Source organism: Strigops habroptila, chromosome 4 (assembly GCF_004027225.2).
Source record: "Strigops habroptila isolate Jane chromosome 4, bStrHab1.2.pri, whole genome shotgun sequence".
NCBI lineage: Eukaryota > Metazoa > Chordata > Aves > Psittaciformes > Psittacidae > Strigops > Strigops habroptila.
In genome coordinates this window covers 17,591,920-17,611,434 of record NC_046358.1, presented here as the reverse complement: position 1 = coordinate 17,611,434, position 19,515 = coordinate 17,591,920, and the positions used below count along the sequence as shown (strand labels likewise).

General features: G+C 41.2%; 1 protein-coding gene across 4 annotated transcripts in view; it reads right to left on the bottom strand.

Annotated features, from left to right (window-relative positions):
* MNAT1 (MNAT1 component of CDK activating kinase) overlaps nt 1-19,515 on the bottom strand; it is a 133,056-nt gene that overhangs the window by 83,603 nt on the left and 29,938 nt on the right. For 3 of the 4 annotated variants that reach the window (XM_030484641.1, XM_030484644.1, XM_030484645.1), the window contains exons 2-4: nt 14,103-14,255; nt 11,013-11,086; nt 2,359-2,462 (exon numbers count right to left, since the gene is read on the bottom strand). In XM_030484641.1, the coding sequence (XP_030340501.1) occupies nt 2,359-2,462; nt 11,013-11,086; nt 14,103-14,255 (331 nt within the window). Of the gene's footprint in view, nt 1-2,358; nt 2,463-11,012; nt 11,087-14,102; nt 14,256-18,530; nt 18,727-19,515 lie in introns of all 4 variants that reach the window. The other variant, XM_030484643.1, reaches the window with a different exon arrangement.

Genomic DNA, 19,515 nt, shown 5'->3' with positions numbered 1-19,515 from the left:
TATTATACTTTTAATTATTAAACTGTTCTTATCTCAACCCATGGGGTTTACATTCTTTTGATTCTCCTCCCTATCCCACCTGGGAAAGGGGAAGAAGTGGGTGAGCAAGTGGCTGCATGGTACTTAGTTATCAGCTGGGGTTAAACCACAACAATAATACATAAAAATCAATTTATAACAAGAACCCCTCCTCCATGAGTTCTTCACTTTTTTATCCAAACCTGTCTGTTTAAACTTTTTTTCCCCACAGGGTTCTGCATTAAATCTACAGATCTAACAGATGAGTTAGTACACAAGTAGCAAGATCATTAGGAACAGGCTACAAAGATGAAAACTAGGGCTTGTATTGACAGAAGAACAAGCAGTCACTCAAATTCTGAGGTGGCTGGTTCACTAACCTAATATTTTGATTTTTAAGAAAGAATGACATACTCATGAGGAGAGAAGTAGCAGAAGTAAGATCAAAATAATTTACAAGGCCATAGATTTAGAGACATTAATTCATCAGTTCGAAACCAATGACGGAGAAACATGATGCACTACTTGACCACTACCGATTTTTAACCTCCTATAAGACAGTGCTACAAGTCTTGGGATCATGTCAACATATTTCCAGTAAAGATGGAAAAACAGTGTTCTTTTATAAGAGGCTGTTAAGATCTCAGCTACAATACTGCTTTCAATTCTGGTCCCTTCCACTTGCCAAACACAAATTCAAACTAAAACAGGCAAAGGGTAACAAAAACACCAACATGGACAGAGAATATCTATACTCCTCGGAAGCAAACTATTACAGTGGACAGGAAAATCTATGTGAGTCCAAGAATGAAGGGACAATGACTGACTATAAGAAGTTCAGGCAAGAAATTAGGACACCTTTTACCATTTATGGAGTAAAGACATTCCAAAACCTGCCAAAAAGAGCAGCTCTTGGGAGAGGGGTAAATTTAGGGGCAATATCATGCAGTTTTTGTAATAGCAACTGCGTCAAGTCTGTTATTAAGTTTCAATTGTTGAAAAAGAAATGTTGAATGTTTCAAATGTTGAAAGAAAAAAGGTCTCTGGATCTCCAGTAAGTCTGCACTCACGCAGGCTTGCCCAGCTTCCACCAGACAGCCTCTCGGCACAGCAAGACCCCACAGCATAGACAACAGAAGACCCAGGGGGTTTGGGTGGGTACAGAGTATTACTGTGCTGCTTGATACGATCACACAGCAGCGCACAGGCTGTCTGCGATTCATGTACATGAACAGAAGGTGGGCTGCAGGCAAAGCACACTATTCTCATTGTGACCCTAAGAGGTTGCACCTACATTGTAAAGTAAGACATGTAGCCAAAGATTTGGCAGGTCTCTTCAAGCTCGGAAGCATAGGATATTGCACAGTGTCAGAGACAGGATAACAGATCAGAGATGGACCCCTAGGGAAATTTCCTTGCCTTTAAAAGGAAGAGGTTCAAACAAACATTTTTCAGATTCCAATCTCCTCCTGTGAAATCCTAGCGCTAAAGAAATCACTAGGAGTTTCGCCACAGACTTCAGGGGAGTGAGGATTTCTCCCCTACTGATTTGAAAGCAAGTCCTTAGTGCAACTGGAATACAACATAAAACCTTGTTATGTCACACTCTGGGCAGACATTTTCCTTCAAGAACTGATAACAATGTGTATTTTTATACTGAAAAAATATTTAACAAATTAAACTTTTCTTACAGAAAGAAACACTCGCAAGTTTATTTTTAAAGAACAAAATGGTATCTAAGTTGTATTTTATGAACAAATCTTCAAAGAACTATATGTTTTGCATACAGATCATATATACAATTCTCTTGATATTATTGTTATCAGCTCTCGAACAAAACTTTTAATGTTTGTTTCAACATCTTTCATTTTAAATTTTGCATAAACCAGATCCGTGCTTTCCCCCAGTTTTACAGTTCTCTCCTGGGAGCTTCATAATGTCTGCATCTGGATTTCTTTTTTCCTTCAGATGAGAAAGGAATGATTGTCCTGGTATAGGAATGAACTTTGTCTCTCCTGGATATTGTCCAACAACACTGCCAGCACACATGCGGTGCTGATGTATTAGATGCAGGTTTTACTCCCTGTCCCTCTTTTCAAGCCCTTCCCAAAATAAAGCGTAACTACATTTCAACTATCAATGTAGTCTCTTTACACAGAACTAAATATCAGTATCACAGAACATCAGCATATTACAGTTTCTAAATACAAAGTGAAATCTGCATAGTGCCTTCAGCTTTGACTTGTTTTTAAGACATTACAGAAAGTACTTCGCTTCAAAAATCCTTTAATTCTGTAACTAATGAATAAAAATTGTAGGGCAGAGGAGAAGTTAACTAACCAGTTTTATCTTATTTTTCTGAATGACTTCTTTGTTATCCTTCTGGTACAGTTCCATTTTCCTTTTGGTGTTCTCCAAATCCACATTGTTGGTCAAGTTATATACTACATAAATATTAGAAAGACAGAAAGCAAAAGTATTAGGTCAGCATGCATGACTATGACAAAGAAATACTACTCTTATGTTCTCTATCCCTTCCAGCACTAGAGGCAAACACTGCAACAACAGAATTCATTTAAATATGCCCTGCAAATAAAAACACAACCTGCTAAACACAACCTCAGCTAGCAGAGCTCTTTTAGGTTTATACATCTGTAGGAGACAACAATTTGAGTCTTCCATCCTATTTTGTGATACTGATAATGATACACATGAATAATATTATTATTTATATTATTTGTAAAACATTGACCTTTTCAAGCAGCATTACAGCTAAGAACAGTGAATCCTGTAAAATGAGATTACTAAACACATACATATTAAGAAAAGGTTAGAAATTAAGTCATTCCATTTCATAAGATTATCTAATGCACGAAGATCAGACACTGTTGAAATTCTCAGATATACAAAAAATTTCATATTATTCAGTAACTTAAAATTACTTTCATTATGAGGAATCTGCAGATGCATCCAGAATCATAGGTTAAATGACATTCTTTTGATGTCTCTTGATAGTGATAGATATCTCATGTAAAATTATGAGCAAGCAGAGTCAGCCAGCAAGCTCCATAGTTTAGCACAACATTCCCAATTATCTACACATTGCACAGAAGATACCTCAAGAAATTGAACAGTTTTTATCATCAACAGCTTGAAAGATGTAGACAGTTTGGATGATTAGTAATTTGATACAATGCCTGAGCCTTTCACCCCTAGGTCACTGGTTCAATTGTGGGTCAAGTGAATTCCAACTGAAAGCCACTATCACTGGGAAGTTGCTTGGTGATCACCATCCAGAGCAGATGCTAGGCTCATGCCCATGGCCTTAAAGCTATCGAAGACTGCAAACATACAGCACTCAAAGCCTTGAAGAGCTTTTGTCACGTGGCTACCGTAAATTTACAAGAGCAGCAGAGAGATTTTGCCCAGCCATTGATAAACATCCTTTGCAAGAAAGTGCAATCGATATGTCATTGTGAAGTCAAACCCTGAGGAAGGGAAGTGAAAACCAGCACAGGACTTGCAAGATTATGGTTCAGTTCTCTAGGTTCTCAAGCAACTAAGGCCAGACGAACGCTGGGCATATGCACTACTGCCAAGTCATTTGTATAAATAAGGCTGCTAGAGAGAAATGGAAGAAAGAGGCCAGACGAACGCTGGGCATATGCACTACTGCCAAGTCATTTGTATAAATAAGGCTGCTAGAGAGAAATGGAAGAAAGAAGCATGAAGTCTATTTGTTACTCATGAGGATAGCACACATCTCAGTTTGGTAAAGATTACATCACTTCTTTCATCCTCTCCATACAGCAGAAATGAGCTTTTAGAAGGGTTCTAGGTAAACTAAACCATGAGTATCCTAGACTAGCAAATCAGTTGAAAGCAGCCAAGGGAACAACAAGAAATCAAAGCAGGGAACAAACGGGAGCAGGTAGAGAAAACAGGAAAGGTCCACTTTGCTGAAGTTGCAGGATACAGCTGGGTTTGTAGAACTGAGCTGCACAGCAGGTCATTACTGCTCCAAAGGAGCAGCCCTGCTCTTACATCCCTCTTCCCAGGCACCAGTCTCGCTCTTTCACCTGCTCTGACTCCAGGACACCCTGGATACTCTGCACTGTCAACAGACACCCTCCAGTAACCTGAACCGGCTCAACAAAGGGGTCAGGAAAGTGCCAGAGGTGGTACAAGGGAAGTACTAAAAGCGTACAGACAGGAATAGGAATACTCTCTTTTCAGGAGTACTGAACCACCATGTTGTCTCACTTATCAAATGTATTCAGTCCTTCCTTGAACTGAAATAAAAGGGCAGAGCAAGATACAGCTGAAGAAATTCCTAACCTTAAGCAAAAAAAACCAAAACCCAAAAGCTGTATTTATTCCCCCACCTCTTTTCCAAATAATACACACAATCAACAGGACTGACATTTTAATTGAGCCTGGCTCCCAAATCAACTGAACTCTTCCACCTCCACCCCAGTACCCTCACTTTGAGAGCAAGATTTGAGATGGAGACTGGTTTTGCAGTTTAAGAATTTGAAAAGGAATCGATACCTGAGTTCAATTTCCAGCTTTGCAACTGTTCCTGGGCAGATAACTGGGCCTCTATACTGGAGGTCTCCTACCAGTAAGAATCAGGAGTAGAGGTATAAAGCTTCCTTTCTCCTACAGATCATCTGCTGTATCTCTATACTGTAGCCATATGCAGCACCTATCCCCGTAGTCTTGATCTCATCTCAGGTGGAATCTCCGGGCACTGCTACAACCCAAACATGCCATTCAAAGTTCAGCTCCTTGGTTTCTGAAACAACTTATCCATTTCAAATGTTTTAGGGGTTTTTGTTGTTTGTTTGGGAGGGTTGGAGTTTCTTTGTTTTATTTTGGTGGGGGGGGGGTTTTCCCCCTCTCCAAAAGGTGTAATATTTTCCAATTTCATACTGCAACAAACATACACTTTCTGGTTGTAGCATTGTTTCTAAGACGTATTATTTGAATTTAAATTTTTAGTATTTTAATGGAGATTTGACCTCCAATTTCCATTCTACAGTTCCCAGCTGACAAGCAGCTTAATATTTGGGTATTATGGCAGTGAGGAATTGTCATGTGAAGATGCTGGCATACAATCAGACCAGGGCTCTGCAATGACAGCAGCTGCATGGGAATGTCAGCACTTCCTTAAATCCACACACCAGCTCTCTAAACTCTTCAGTGACGACACAAGAAAGAAATAGCATCTGAGAAATGCTGTGCTAGCAGGATGCCCAGATGCCACCTTCAGGTGCAAGGGGAGGAGCATGAGGAGATGCCAAATGCCTCTTTAGGCTCCTGAACATCTTTGGCATTTCTCTAAAAATAATCCAGCAATAAGCTGGATCTATCTAGGTTTTGTAACCATTGCTACTTGAAACATTCAGGGGTTTTCTTCTCCTTTCTCAGTTACCTTTAATAGGTTCGACTAGTCACAACTTGGGTTTGTAAAACAAAAGCTGCAAGATTTAAAACTCATACTAGGGAAAGCAGGCAAGTTCTAAACATGTGCCAATGCCTGCCTTTATTTAGAACTACTTACAAAAGCGGGTTTATTTTGCTACTTGATATGAAGTAACATTTCCATGTAAGAGACATATTTCTTCATCTATGTTTGAGAAATCGTCAGCAGCCACCTTAAATGCCCACTGCTCTGCTTGCAGCAAGGTGAAAGATGGTTTATTTCCCCTTCTGTTTTCCTCCTGTGGCTGGAACCAAACTACAGGTAAAACCCTCTCAACAGTCACATCTGCTCATGCCGTGCTGATTCTGCTCTGTTCATCTTACTCTACTCTGTCACTTGAGGATACGGTAGGACACCAGCAATTAGAAAGATTCGTACTTCCAGCACCCTCAAAGGCCAGAGCAGATTTCTCCCACTGAATATTGATTCATAGTCATTGAAGACGAACATTACTTTGGTCCTAAGCACCTGCTCCTCAACACTAAGTCATCCACATTTCAGACTTAAAATACCAAAGAGCCGCATTTTGTTGCTAAGTAAGACCTGTATGTCTCTATATCAGGATCAGTATCAATAGCTGTCCTTTAATAAATGAAAACAGTATCTTCCCTCCTACGACAAAAATGCCTGTGGTGGGAAGCTTTTATGGGCTTTTGTCACCGTAGCTGTGGCAGGAAGTCTTCACAGGCTTTTGTCACATCTTTGCCAGGCTTTTGTCAGGGCGGGTGCATCTGCCAGTTTTGCCAGAAATTTAAAAAGGGAACATTTGGAAGAATTATATTTAAAATAAAAAATACAACAAAACAAATTATAAAACTAGAAGAACCATAAGGAGCTAAAAATCCCTAACTCATATGCTACACCTACCCTGAAAAAATATTGGTATAGATCTGAATGACTGGCAAAGCAGATGGCTAGTTTGAAAAGGTTTCAAAGAGAAGCCAGACTTACTTTGTCCATGTTGAAATATAGCATAAGCCGATGTAAGTGGCCTGAAACCCTTCAGGGAAAAGAAACAGAAGCTGGTTTGTATGTAACAATTATTTATCTCTTATCCATCTCACATTGGTTGGTTTATAAAATGACTTGCCTTGAGACATCTGTTGAAGTATAACAGGAAGACTATTGTGTTTTTCTGAAACATTTCATTCTTTTTAGGTAAAACTCGCTACTACTAAAATTCAGGCTCTACAGGGAGGCTTTCACTGCTTTTTCAAAACAACAACATTCATTATGCAATTCTACAACAAATGGAAAAATATTTTCCAGTTAGAAAAGAGAAAATTAGAAAAAAATATTAATTATATGGCACAATAATTTGTCTGGAGCCGGAGCACTACGAATGGATATCACTCCACTGCAGGACTTTCAGACCATTAAAATCTCCCTGGTTTAGTCTAAGACACACTAAGACAAATTTTCTGAGACTTCTCCTAAGTCCTTAAGAGACAGCAAATATTTTTTACATGGTAACATTACTATTGAAACAGTAGGAACATACCCTAGCAAGATAGCTGATAATTACTCTGCTACAATGCAGATCTGTTTGATCTGCATTGCTGGTATAAGCCAGCTGAAAAGTTAAAAATTAATTAGTATCAGTTTGTTATAAACAACATTGCTCCCACCTTACTAAAAACAGCTCCTTAATTATGATCATCATAAATCGCCAGCTCTCACCCTCAGTCTGCCTGGGTAGCCCAGAGCTACTGTGGCACCTTTGGTTGGTGACTTGGATGCCTGGTCCCTGCACTTTTAAGAGGAGTAGGAGAGGGGTGAGGGGGACAAAAGATGGAATAGCTTCTAACAGGTCCCTTCCAACTAACATTTCTGTGATTATAGCAAAATAATTATCAGAAGCAAACAAAAACCCACAGCTAAGCCAGAAAAATCTCGTTAGGCATTTATAATTATTTCTGTTTATCCTCAGTTTTCTTTTATTGGGTCAGTAATTTTCCAGAAAAATACCTTAGCATAGTAATAAATGATTGAAATGACTCAGCCCCACTGATCTAAGAAAGATCATTTTGGCTGGACCAGTGTGGTACCAAAATCTTTGTTCAGGTGAGATGACTAAAATCTATCTCTGTAGCCGCACAACTTCCAGCTGGGTTATTCCCACTGTCAGGACCAGCAATACCACCCTCGTGCACACGCACAGAGGGGAAAAAAACCAAGCAAAACCACAAAACAATAAACAACACAACCCACAAGTGATTACAGATATCGAAATCATTTCTATCCAAGGATCGCTTGTGAGATAAATGTTCTGAGCAAGACAAGTCACTAGGCAGCCAGTATTGCATAAAGTCTTGCAGGAGTAACGAGATACAGGAATCCAAACGGCATAAATACAGTAGCCTCCTTCCAAGTCAAATGTACTGAATGTTTTTAAAAAGCAATAATTACCATTAACAATTGTTTTGCAGTAATGCCTAGAGGCCTCATTCAGCTATCAGGAGCATGGTGCCAGGCAGTGTGTACACACATGCTGAGAGGCGGGCTCTGCTCTGGAGAGCTTACAGGGAAGGTTTTGAAAAACTGGCTATGAAGATGCTTTGGGGAAGAAAGAAAGAAAGAGTGAAAGAAACTCTTTCCTTGTAGAAAGAGTGAGCAGAAATAGCAGTATGTCCAGAGATTGTAACTTATAACAACACTCTAAAGTTTAACCTTACCCCTGTCATCATACAGGCATAGACCTGCCTTATTCCAATGGATATTGTACACATCTTTCCCAAAGGCAGGTTTTAACCCTTTCATTTTATTTTTCTTCCTAGTGTTAATGACAACAAACTGTGTTTACAATGTTCTCAAATTGTCCAGCTGATTTTTCTTTCTGGGGAAAACCTGCTTTAAAATGTGGTTTCTATTTAAAGCCTTGTATAACACATTTTAGCCCAAAGCATTATTTAGTGGCTACATTCTAAACCACTTCAAAAACGTGGTTTTTATAATAGAAATCTTAAGAGGTGACTACCCTAATGTTTGCTTGACCTTCACACACACGTACACACACACACACTTCCACTGTACCACCCAACTCTTTTCTTTAAATAGAAAAAGCCTGTAGGTATAACATGCCTGATATGAAGAGGGAAAATGTGTTTCAAGTGAGGTCATATATCACATCAATGGAGTAAGACAGTGCAATTGCTGCAAATGTTGGAGCTGACCTACCTGTAACATTTGGAAGCACTATCAGAATTTTGCCAGGATCACATGAAGTATACTTATACAGGAAGTTTACATTTTGTCTCTGCCAAGCAACTACTTTATTTAAACCCCCACAACTTACTAAACAAAGCTTAACAGTAAAGAGAAAACAGGGTAAAGCAGCACCTCGCCTCTCCCACAGAAAAACTGAAAGTTTGGGGTAGGGAGAGAAAGGGGAAATCCAGTTCTCTGGCTCCCCAGCTTCCTTACCTGGCAGCTTCAACAACCACCACCAGCCAACCTGCTGTACATTGGCTCCACAAGGCAAAACTTTGAGCTGCATGACTACACCCTTTCTTTCCCATCTTCCAGCCTAATTTTTCACATGCACAAGCAAGCAGGGAATTCACATACACAAAAAACATAAATAACTGCTCTCAGCAGTAAAATGTGAAGTAACAATACAGAGTTGAAGACACCTTTACCACATTGTTCAGTCATGCCACAAGCAACATGCACAGCAAAGCCACTGGAAGAATTCTAATAACGTAGCCACAGTCTTACAACTGTCAAGTGGAGAACTCTGCCCATGAGCACAAGCAGGGAAGGGCTTGTGGAGAACATGATGTATGCAATGAGCTTTGTGACCAGCAAAAGGAGAACAGGGCTTGAATTCTTTCCCTAGGTAGTGTTCTTGAACCTAACCTGTCCTCTGGCTTCTGGATCTGCCTCAATGCACAAATGCATTCTGCATAAATGACCCCTTTGACAATGGAAATTAAAAGCCTTCTGATTGCACCCCTTCTTTCCTCTCATCACCCTGGCTGCTGCATGAAGAAACTAGGAGGTAGCCGGACCTACCACTCCTCTTAGTATTTTAGGTGTCCCTTTCAGGCAACTAATTCCAATTCCTAACTCTTATCTGTTGAGCTGCTTAATTATGCATTTGCAGGGCCAGCACAATTATTGACAAACTCACTTTTCTTCACAAGGTTACAAAGCCCAGCCATGATTTCTGCTGCTTCTAAATCAACTTACTAATGCCAGCTCTGGAACCATTTGAAATTTAACAACCTAATCCCAAGAGCTGGAGAACAGTAACATTCTGCACAAATGGATGAGGTTAAGGCAATTTCAGGCAAAACTTCAACTCCCTTGTCGCAGATGCTAAAAATCCCTGCAACAGCAGTAAGTGGGAAACCTGTACTCAATGCTACATAAATAAAAAGCAGTTTTCCTTCCCATGAGCACAGAGATTCTTCCAGGATCCTCTGGCTAAGATGTAACCATTCTTTCTACTCATTTCCTCCTTCCCCCACACCATCCAAAAAAATATGCAAACAGAACTACACCCACACCATCTCCTCCAGATATCTGGAGCCATATGAGTGCGCCTGGTGTTTCCCAGCCACACAATTTAGCTCTCCAGCCTCATCTTTCTGAGGCCAACAAAAACACGATACATTACAGCAATAAGCGTATTGGATACATTTCTACAAAACACCACAGTGCAAAGAGGACCAAGGGCTCCTCTGAGAAACTGAAAAGGAGTGGCATCTCCACATTTTCCTTCAAATCACATTCACTGCCCCCCTCCTGCATGTTCTAAGCCACCTCTTCTTCCTCCAGGACACAAAAAAGGAAAAGCCTCAGAAGCTCATAAAAATAAGAAACAAACCATTTAGGAGTCACTCCTTTGAACACATCCTTGTTTTTCTAAGCAAAATCCATCAGTCCACCATAAATCACAAGTCACCCTAACTAAGAAGAAAATAAACTCTGTTGATAACATAGTCCCTTCCCCAGAGGGCAGAGTTCTGCTTCAACTAATCCAAAGAGAAAGAAATCAATGTCTGTTCCTAAACCTTCTCCTTCTGCACAGCAAATAAAATGCTACCACAGTGGTATGTAAGGTCATCAGCTTCAAAGCAGCTTCAACTACTGTACTTGCAGAAGCAAAAATGATGAAAGACACCATATGGCTTCTGTCATGGTAGATAAAGCTAATGGAGGCATATAATGAAAATTTCAATTCCTCTTCTCTCTGTTTAATCTTTCCCAGTGCAGCACAGACAGTCCCCTGCAAGCCTTTCCTTTCCAGATATAAAGCACTGCTTCCTCTTCGAATCATGGTTTTTTTTCTCTGGCAGATAAAATATTTTACTTAATGTCCTACAGTTCAGCAAATATGATTAAAAATGTACAGAAAAGGTAATTAGATAAACATCTGATACTGTGATAAATCCTATTACAGAAATTCAACTTGGACATTCTCAAAGGCAGCTGAGTCAGAAGGTAAAAGGCTATGGTCTCATGAGCACAGCACATCAAAAACGCAAGCATGAGGACTTACCAATTTCTTCTATTTCTTCCAGGAAATCATTATATTCACTTAGACTGGGAAAGTCATCCTCTCTTTTATTGTATCTTTGAGAGAAGAGAAACAAGTATTTATATAAACACACAAAGATGTGATTTCAATTCAACAAGGCTCTTGCTGCAAGCCGATTAAGCATTGACCTAATTTTATCAACAATGTGCTTTGTTGCTCCCACAACTGACCAACAAATAGAATCCTTAAGAGGAGACAGAAGTGCTTCTTTCAAAGGAAAGGAGCCAGTCTGGCACAGATAGGTGCTATCTTTGCCTCCTGATTGCCAGCTCCTTTTCCAGGGTTACAGGTAAACAGGAGAACAGAGACTAGAATACCCTAGTTCCAAGTAAGCCCTTTAGCATGAAACCTGTTAATAAAGCCAGAAGCAAGAGCAACACCCACAAGAAAAGCTTTTCTAGAAGTATTAGAAAAAGGAGCTTGGCTTTGCGCCAACACCAGAAAGCATATCAGCAGCCAACTGAAAATGCTACGCACTTATTTTATTTTGTATCAATAGAACATTCCAGAACTCATTTATCCAACATCCGATAGATGGAAAAAATAGTAAGATGAAGGTACAACTGGCTAGAATGTGGACAGTCTCTCAAAGTCAAGACTTTGGGCTTTCTTCCCAAGAAAATATAAAGCTGAGATTCTGCCTGGTCTGTGGAGCAAGACACATTACACCCAGGAGTATAAAAATCTAAACCCCAGAACTCGGGCCAAATTCCAATTTGGGGACATTTTTTCTGCCTAATAAAAAGTGATCTGTCAAATCCAAGTGAAACAAGCATTTTACAACACTTTCTGTTCTAACCACATTCCATAATTAGCCAACTAAGTTGACTTCATTCCAGTTTGACTTTCGTTAACTTCAGCAGATTTTATCATCAAACATGAAAATTATCACTACTTTCCCTATCAGCATGTTGGTAGTCAATGACAAAACTTCGCCACATCTCAGCAACATCATATAGAATTGCAGAATCATGGAATGGTTTGGGTTGGAAAGGACCTTAAAGATCACGTAGTTCCAACCCCCCTGCCATGGGCAGGGACACCTTGCCCTAAACCACGTGGTCCAAGGCTCTGTCCAACCTGGCCTTGAACACCGCCAGGGATGGAGCATCCACAACCTCCCTGGGCAACCCATTCCAGTGCTTCACCACCCTCACTGTAAAGAACTTCTTCCTTATATCTAATCTAAACTTCCCCTCTTGAAGTTTGAACCCATTACCCCTTGTCCTACCACTACAGTCCCTAAGGAAGAGTCCCTCCCCAGCATCCTTATAGACTCCCTTCAGATACTGGAAGGCTGCTATGAGGTCTCCACGCAGCCTTCTCTTCTCCAGGCTGAACAGCCCCAACTCTCTCAGCCTGTCTTCACACGGGAGGTGCTCCAGCCCTCTTATCATCCTCGTGGCCCTCCTCTGGACTCGCTCCAACAGCTCCATGTCCTTTTTATGTTGAGGACACCAGAACTGTACACAATACTCCAAGTGAGGTCTCACAACAGCAGAGTAGAGGGGCAGGATCACCTCCTTTACCTGCTGGTCACACTTCTTTTGATGCAGCCCAGGATACGGTTGGCTTTCTGGGCTGCAAGTGCACACTGCCGGCTCATGTTAAGCTTCTCATCAACCAACACCCCCAAGTCCTTTTCTGCAGGGCTGCTCTGAATCTCTCCTCTGCTCAACCTGCAGCAGTGCCTGGGATTGCCCTGACCCAGCTGTAGGACCTTACACTTGGCTTGGATGAACCTCATAAGGTTGGCATCGGCCCACCTCACAAGCATGCCAAGGTCCCTCTGGATGGCATCCCTTCCCTCCAGCGTATCAACCGAACCACACAGCTTGGTGTCGTCGGCAAACTTGCTGAGGGCGCACTCAATCCCACTGTCCATGTCACCGACAAAGATGTTGAACAAGATCGGTCCCAACACTGACCCCTGAGGGACACCACTCGTTACCAGTCTCCAGCTGGACACTGAGCCATTAACCACAACTCTCTGTGTGCAGCCATACAGCCAGTTCTTTATCCACCATCCATCAAATTCGTCTCTCCAGTTTAGATACCCCACAAGGATGTTGTGGGGTAGAGTGTCAAACGCTTTGCACAAGTCCAGGTGCTGTGCCCCCATCCATCAGTTCTGTAGCCCCAACATAGAAGGCCACCAAATCAGTTAAGTATGATTTGTCGTTGGTGACACTTGGCCATCACCAACCACCTCATTGTTTTTCATGTGCCCTAGCATGGTTTCCAGGAGAATCTGCTCCATGATCTTGCCAGGCACAGAGGTGAGACTGACTGATCTGTAGTTTCCTGCATCTTATGATTTATTTAGTATTGTTCTAAGTCTTAGATAAAGGCTGCCAAGCTTACAATTTACCTGTACATTCATTTTTGCAGACACAAGCCTCCCCAGGTTTGTTACATTCCCGACCCTCTTCTATCAAAACATCAACTAGCTTGCTTATTTTCCTTATAAAACATTGGGGTTTGGCCACAGAAAGCGAGATGCAATTTTACACCTCATTTATATCAACTCCAAGAGCTCTCAAATCTGCATGACAGACTAGTAACACAAGGCTCGTACGGAAGCATTTCCACTAACAGTTGCTGTGTGAAGTAGAAAACAACGAGAACATAGCTTCTCTTGTCAGTTTCATTTTGAAGGGAACTGGCCATCAACTCTGAGAACGGGTCCCCAGGGAACAAACCAATCAAGGCCTGTTTCTTGCCCCACTCCCGTGTTCATCTCCTCAAGGGGAAAGCAGTATCTACTCACCTCCATTTAGGAGGCAAGTCTTCGCCAAAGGAGGCCACACAGAAACACCCAACATTTTCTAATGCTAAACAGGAATCCCTCAAGGCTAAATGAAGAATTCAGCTGTTGCATAAAATCAGATTCTCTGAAATTCCTCCATATTAAATGGATTCAAGTTTTATGGGTTGTCACTTTAAAAAATAAATTATCTCCTCTTTTCTTCTAGAGGAGAAAGTCAATTTCTTTAAATGGTGATCCATGAAATACATCCATCTTCTGTTCTTTTAACTGGTGACACTCACATTTTCAGCACTTTCTTCCGAATTTCCACTTCCTTGTCGATAGCAGGATCCTCAAAGAGCTGTACCCTGAAGTTACTCTTTCGCAGAAGGGTATCGCACTCGTGGCAATTCCCAGCCCCTCTCACAAACAGCAGTTCCACACAGCTCTCGCATCTGCAGGAGAAAGGAAGGGGTATAAAGGCAGATACATATTAACAGCATTGTCCCCTTCATGTGTTGTTTACATACACACTACAAGGACTAGTGCCAGTGCTTCTCTCCTTGATTTCACCATTTCTTCAGCACCCAACAGTGGCAAGGAGGCAAGAGCGCTCCAAACTGGCTGAAAGGAAACAATCTCAGCAGTGCAAATGCATTTATTCTCCCTGCCCAAACAACTCTGCCTCTTTGCCGAGACTGAAAATTAATCCAAACACAATTGGGTTTGTGTCAAGGGTAAGCTTGTTTAGTGACACCACCAAATTTATTTCACGTGGACCAGACTACAATATCCCTATTTACTCTGTGTACTACCTTGCTGCACAAAAAGCCCCATTTATTGTTTTTATGCCATTCACAGTGCAAGGTACCATTCAGCACAAGTAGCAACAGAAGTATTGCCACAGCCTTTCAAGCATCTATCAGTACCATGACACAGGAACTGCTGCAACAAACCTGAGCTAAACTCCAGCCCAACACAGCTAAAAGAATTAAAACACCATTTTAACCAGTGACCAGCATCATGCAGCTCTCCTGTGCCTTCTGTTACCACTTTTTAAAATTGCACGTAAAATATACATTACACAAAGGCAGCACAGAAATAAACCAAAAATACCCTTCTGCTTTTGTTTCTTTTCTCTTAATGAAGATTTCAGATTTTAACAAGACACTTGCTGACCAGCCAAGTTGCCATTTAATAAAGGAAGAACACACAACAAGAAAGCTCCTTTTTTTTTTTTCTAAAGAAAGTACTTAAATACTAATTACTAATAAAGTACTAACAAAGTACTAACAAAGGGTAAATTTCTAGCAGAGGACAACACCTGCTGCAGTCATGTCCTACTTCAGGCAAGGGACTGTCTATTTATAGCTTTGCTATATTGAAACCAAAGCAGTTGTACATTAAGGGCTGAGCTGTATGGTACCTTCACCAACCCAGCACAAAAGCTAAACAAGTTCAGAGAAACAATACTGACATGGTTGCGAAGGACCTTAAACAAAACTTTCACTCTGCTGACCTACCTCCAACTAAACTGGTTCCAGCACTTACAGAGGCAGAACTGGCTAGGGCCAACCAGTTTTACCCAGCTTCTGTTTTCAAGATTAGAAAGTACAAAACAAACACAATTGTATCTTACAATTAAAAAATAGAGCTTTTTTTTTTGTTGTTGTTAATACAAGCAGAACTACAGTTTCAAAACGCACAGCAGCTGCCAACGCTAAAGAGCAAACCTTGAATTTATTTGGATGTTTTCCTGCTCCAGAATTCCTTTAGTTAGAAAACTAAGAACATTTAAATACAATTTATCTGGGAAGGAAAAGATCAAACCTTTCAGCACACTAGGCCTGAAATTCAGAAGTTACTGGGACATCAACTCGAGATACATATTTTATGAAAATAATGCAGCTCGCTGCTATGGGAGAAGCAACACTAAATGCAAGAGAGAAGGCAAGGCAGGGAAAGGATTTTCTCCTTCCTCCCCTAACCTGTCTCTGCATGCAACAGCCCGGTACATAAGGACAGTTTCACTGTCTCCTTCATTTTGGCAGCTTGTGCTGTTTATATGTCTCTCTGAACACAACAGCCAAAGTACAGGGAGGAAAAAAAGGGAGCGCAAAGCTACAGAACTTGGCTGGTAAATCCTAGTGCAAGGTGTCTGTATTGGGGTTTTTGGCGGCTTAGGATTGTTAGGGGTTTTTTTTATCATGGTGTTGCCTACGGAACAACAGAACATGGTCTTCATGTGCAGACATTATGCAGACAGTGGCACCTGAAACTGCTTCACTTCCTTCCTCCCCTAAATCAAAGACATTTTAAGTTTACACAGGACTTGACCACAGATAAAAAAAATCCCTCCTTGGAAGAGCACTTAGCACCTTTGTACAACTGTTTCAATGTCTTCCCAAACTGGAACCAGTGTTTCTAAGGCTGGAAAATAGCTTTCCATTAAAAATATATATAAATAAACGAGTCAACTCCTCACTATGGGAATCCCACATCAGGCAATCACATTCTCACTCACTCACACCCACCCTTGTATTTATTTCATAGGTAATTCCTTCTGAATTCAAAGGAGGTTATATGGGACAAGTCAAGGGCAGCCCTGGACTCTCTCCAAATCCTGACTTCTCTAAATCTCCAGATGGATTTAACACATACAGATCCCAGGCTTACTTCTTAGCAAGTCTGTCATCCTTGCCCCCACAAACCGCACCTGCTTTCCCTACGATGGCAAATGTGTTTGGCCACACACTTCCACCCAATTCTTGAGGAAGGAAAAAAACACATCTCCCGAATCCTTCTCAAACAAGTGCTGCAGACCACTGAAGTCAGAGCAGATGCAAACACCAGGAAGGCAAATTTCAACAAAGTTAGATTTAAAAAATTGTTTCATGTCTTGAAATAAAGATTTAAAAATGTGACTCGGGGAAAAAAAATAATCTCACACTGTAAAATTTAAAAGTACAGAATAACTTCCCCCCCTCTTTTTTAAAGATATGCAGCAATTTATATGAATTCCCCAAAGGCATCCAACCCATGCGACAGCCAGACATCCTGGGCAGCAGAGGGAGACACCCCAATACCACAGCTGACATTACACAGCTCCCACATCACGCATCAGTTCAGGGGATTCATCCATTTCTTTGCAAGTCCAACTCTTCTCATTTGTCTTATTGTAAGGGCAGTCTGACTATGGAAGCAGGATATCATTCAGTGCAGCTTTTATTGGCCAACACATCACATATGGCTTTCCCCAAATAAGCATGGCATCAGAACACCTGCTTAACTCCCCTTCAAACCATGGCCACATGTTTTCTTAAATTAGAAGCTTAAACCAGCAACTTTTATTTGCATATATATGTATATTAAATGCATATATACTGCATATAGAAACCAACGATGACAAATGTTCATGCTTAAAAATCAGGTATATGTATTTGTTCAATACTGAATGTCTGAAGACGACAGCTTTACATGAGGTCTAAACAAACACTCAGGGTGCAATACTGCCAATTCTCCTTTTCACACTGAGGTTGTACATTCTCTGTGATCTGTATTATATTTCACACATTCACTAAAATCTTTCATTACCTTTTGGATTTAAGTTTTTATCCTGATGTATTGGGTTTGCATGGCAAGTTTTGGTAGCAGGGCAGCTATAGGGGTGGCTTCTGTGAGAAGATGCCAGAAGTTTCCCCCACGTCTGATGGAGCCAATGCCAACCGGCTCCAAGACAGACCCACCACTGGCCAAGGCTGAGCCCATCAGTGACACTGGTAGTGCCTCTGGGATAATGTATTTAAGAAGGGGGAAAAGCTACTGCACAGGAGCCACAGCAGCCGGGAGAGAGTAGAGAGAATATGTGAGAGAAACAGCCCTGCAGACACCAAGGTCAGTGAAGAAGGGGTGGAGGCGTTCCACCCACTGGAGCAGAGATTCCTCCGCAGCCCATGGTGCAACCATGGTGAGGCAGTATGTCTCCCCGCCTCCTCTTGTCCATCATGGAGGTCCACAGTGGCGCAGATCTCCACCTGCAGCCTGAAGAGGACCCCATTCCGGAGCAGGGGGATACCCGAAGGAGACTGTGACCCTGTGGGAAGCCTGCGCTGGAGCAGGGTCCTGGCAGGATCTGTGGCCCCATGGAGAGAGGAGCCCACATTGGAGCAGGTTTGCTGGCAGGAGTTGTGACCCCATGAGGGACCCACACTGGAGCAGGGGAGGAGTGTGATGCGCCCTCCCCTGAAGAAGAAGGAGCAGCAGAGTCATCTGGATGAAGATATTAATAGAAAATGCCCAGGGAGTTACACATGCATGGACAACAAGGGAAGACTATAAGTAACGTCACCAACAAAAGCAAAAACAACGCCTCGAGGAACAATAAAGTCTCCTGCTCTACCACACCAGGATAATAAACATGAGTATGCTCACTTTCATTGCCATGGACACTGGTTTGAGCTTTCTTGTGTTTCTCTTTCATCCCCATGAAATATTAAAACAAATGGCTCAGTCTCTCAGCAGTCTAGAATGACACCACATTTTTGAGGAAAGCAAATAATAAAGCATCTAGATGGTTTGTAGTGCACAAATAGCACTACATGTCCTCTTGTCAGTGTTCAAGGACTTCAGGATCAGGATCATACTAAAAATGGTTTTGGTACATTGCAGAAAACAAACAGAGGTTCCTCTCCAGAAAACTGTTAGATATTTATCAACTAAATTACACTTACTGGAACTGTTTGTTTTGGACAGTGTCTTCAAAGGGTACAAGATATGTGCCCAGTCCTGCATTCCCAACACATGGACACATAGGCTTTGTGGAGGTGTGATGGCAGATAAGGAATCAAGCCTCTTGGACACTGACTGGTTGAAAATGGCTCAGAACATTAGCATCACTTGATAGTACTGCTTACTTTTCTAGTTTGGCTGGCAAGAGAGCAAACAAAACAGAATAAAGAAAGATCCGTTTTTGCAAGCGGGAGTACAACATATTCTTTCTCCTAAAATTTTAGATTTTGCTGAGCATAGCAGAAATTTGCAGGACTTCAGATACACAGCCATTAATCATTTCAGAAAAAAATCTTTGTGGCTTTTGCTGTTGACTAGGTATATTTCAGAATGAGTTACTACCTTTCTTTACAAAGGCTATTTTTAGTAGAGATAAGTATTAAACAATATCAAATATTTAGAATCTCCAAGCCCCTCTTCTTTAGCTTTCATAGCCAAGATTTCTGTTATTTAGAGTAACGCACAAAACAAATGATCCTCTCTATAGAAAAATCAGTTTAGATTAAAAACCAATAATACAGCCTTCACCATACAGCCAAGACCTGAAACACAAACAAACGGAACGGAAAGAATCAGCAAAAAAAAGATGTGTTTTCACTTGTTCCTCAATTCTGATGTCAGAGGGAAATTTACTTGCAGAAATTGAATGACTCTTTGATTTATGACAAGGGAACATTAAAAACCAATAGAAAAACACACATGTGAGAGAGCTTACAGAAAGCAGTCTAGATTTTAAATCAAAGATGCTTCTAGAAACATTCACAGGCTTTTTGCTTAGCTTGGGCTAGACAACTTTGTGTTCTTGTACAGAGATTCTTGAATTGAGACAAGAACAGCCCAATTCGGAGCAAGCAGCTGTCAAACCTGTTTATTTCGCAACCTTAGTACATTTAGCAAGCCCTCCTAACCCACAGTGGTTTCTGCTAC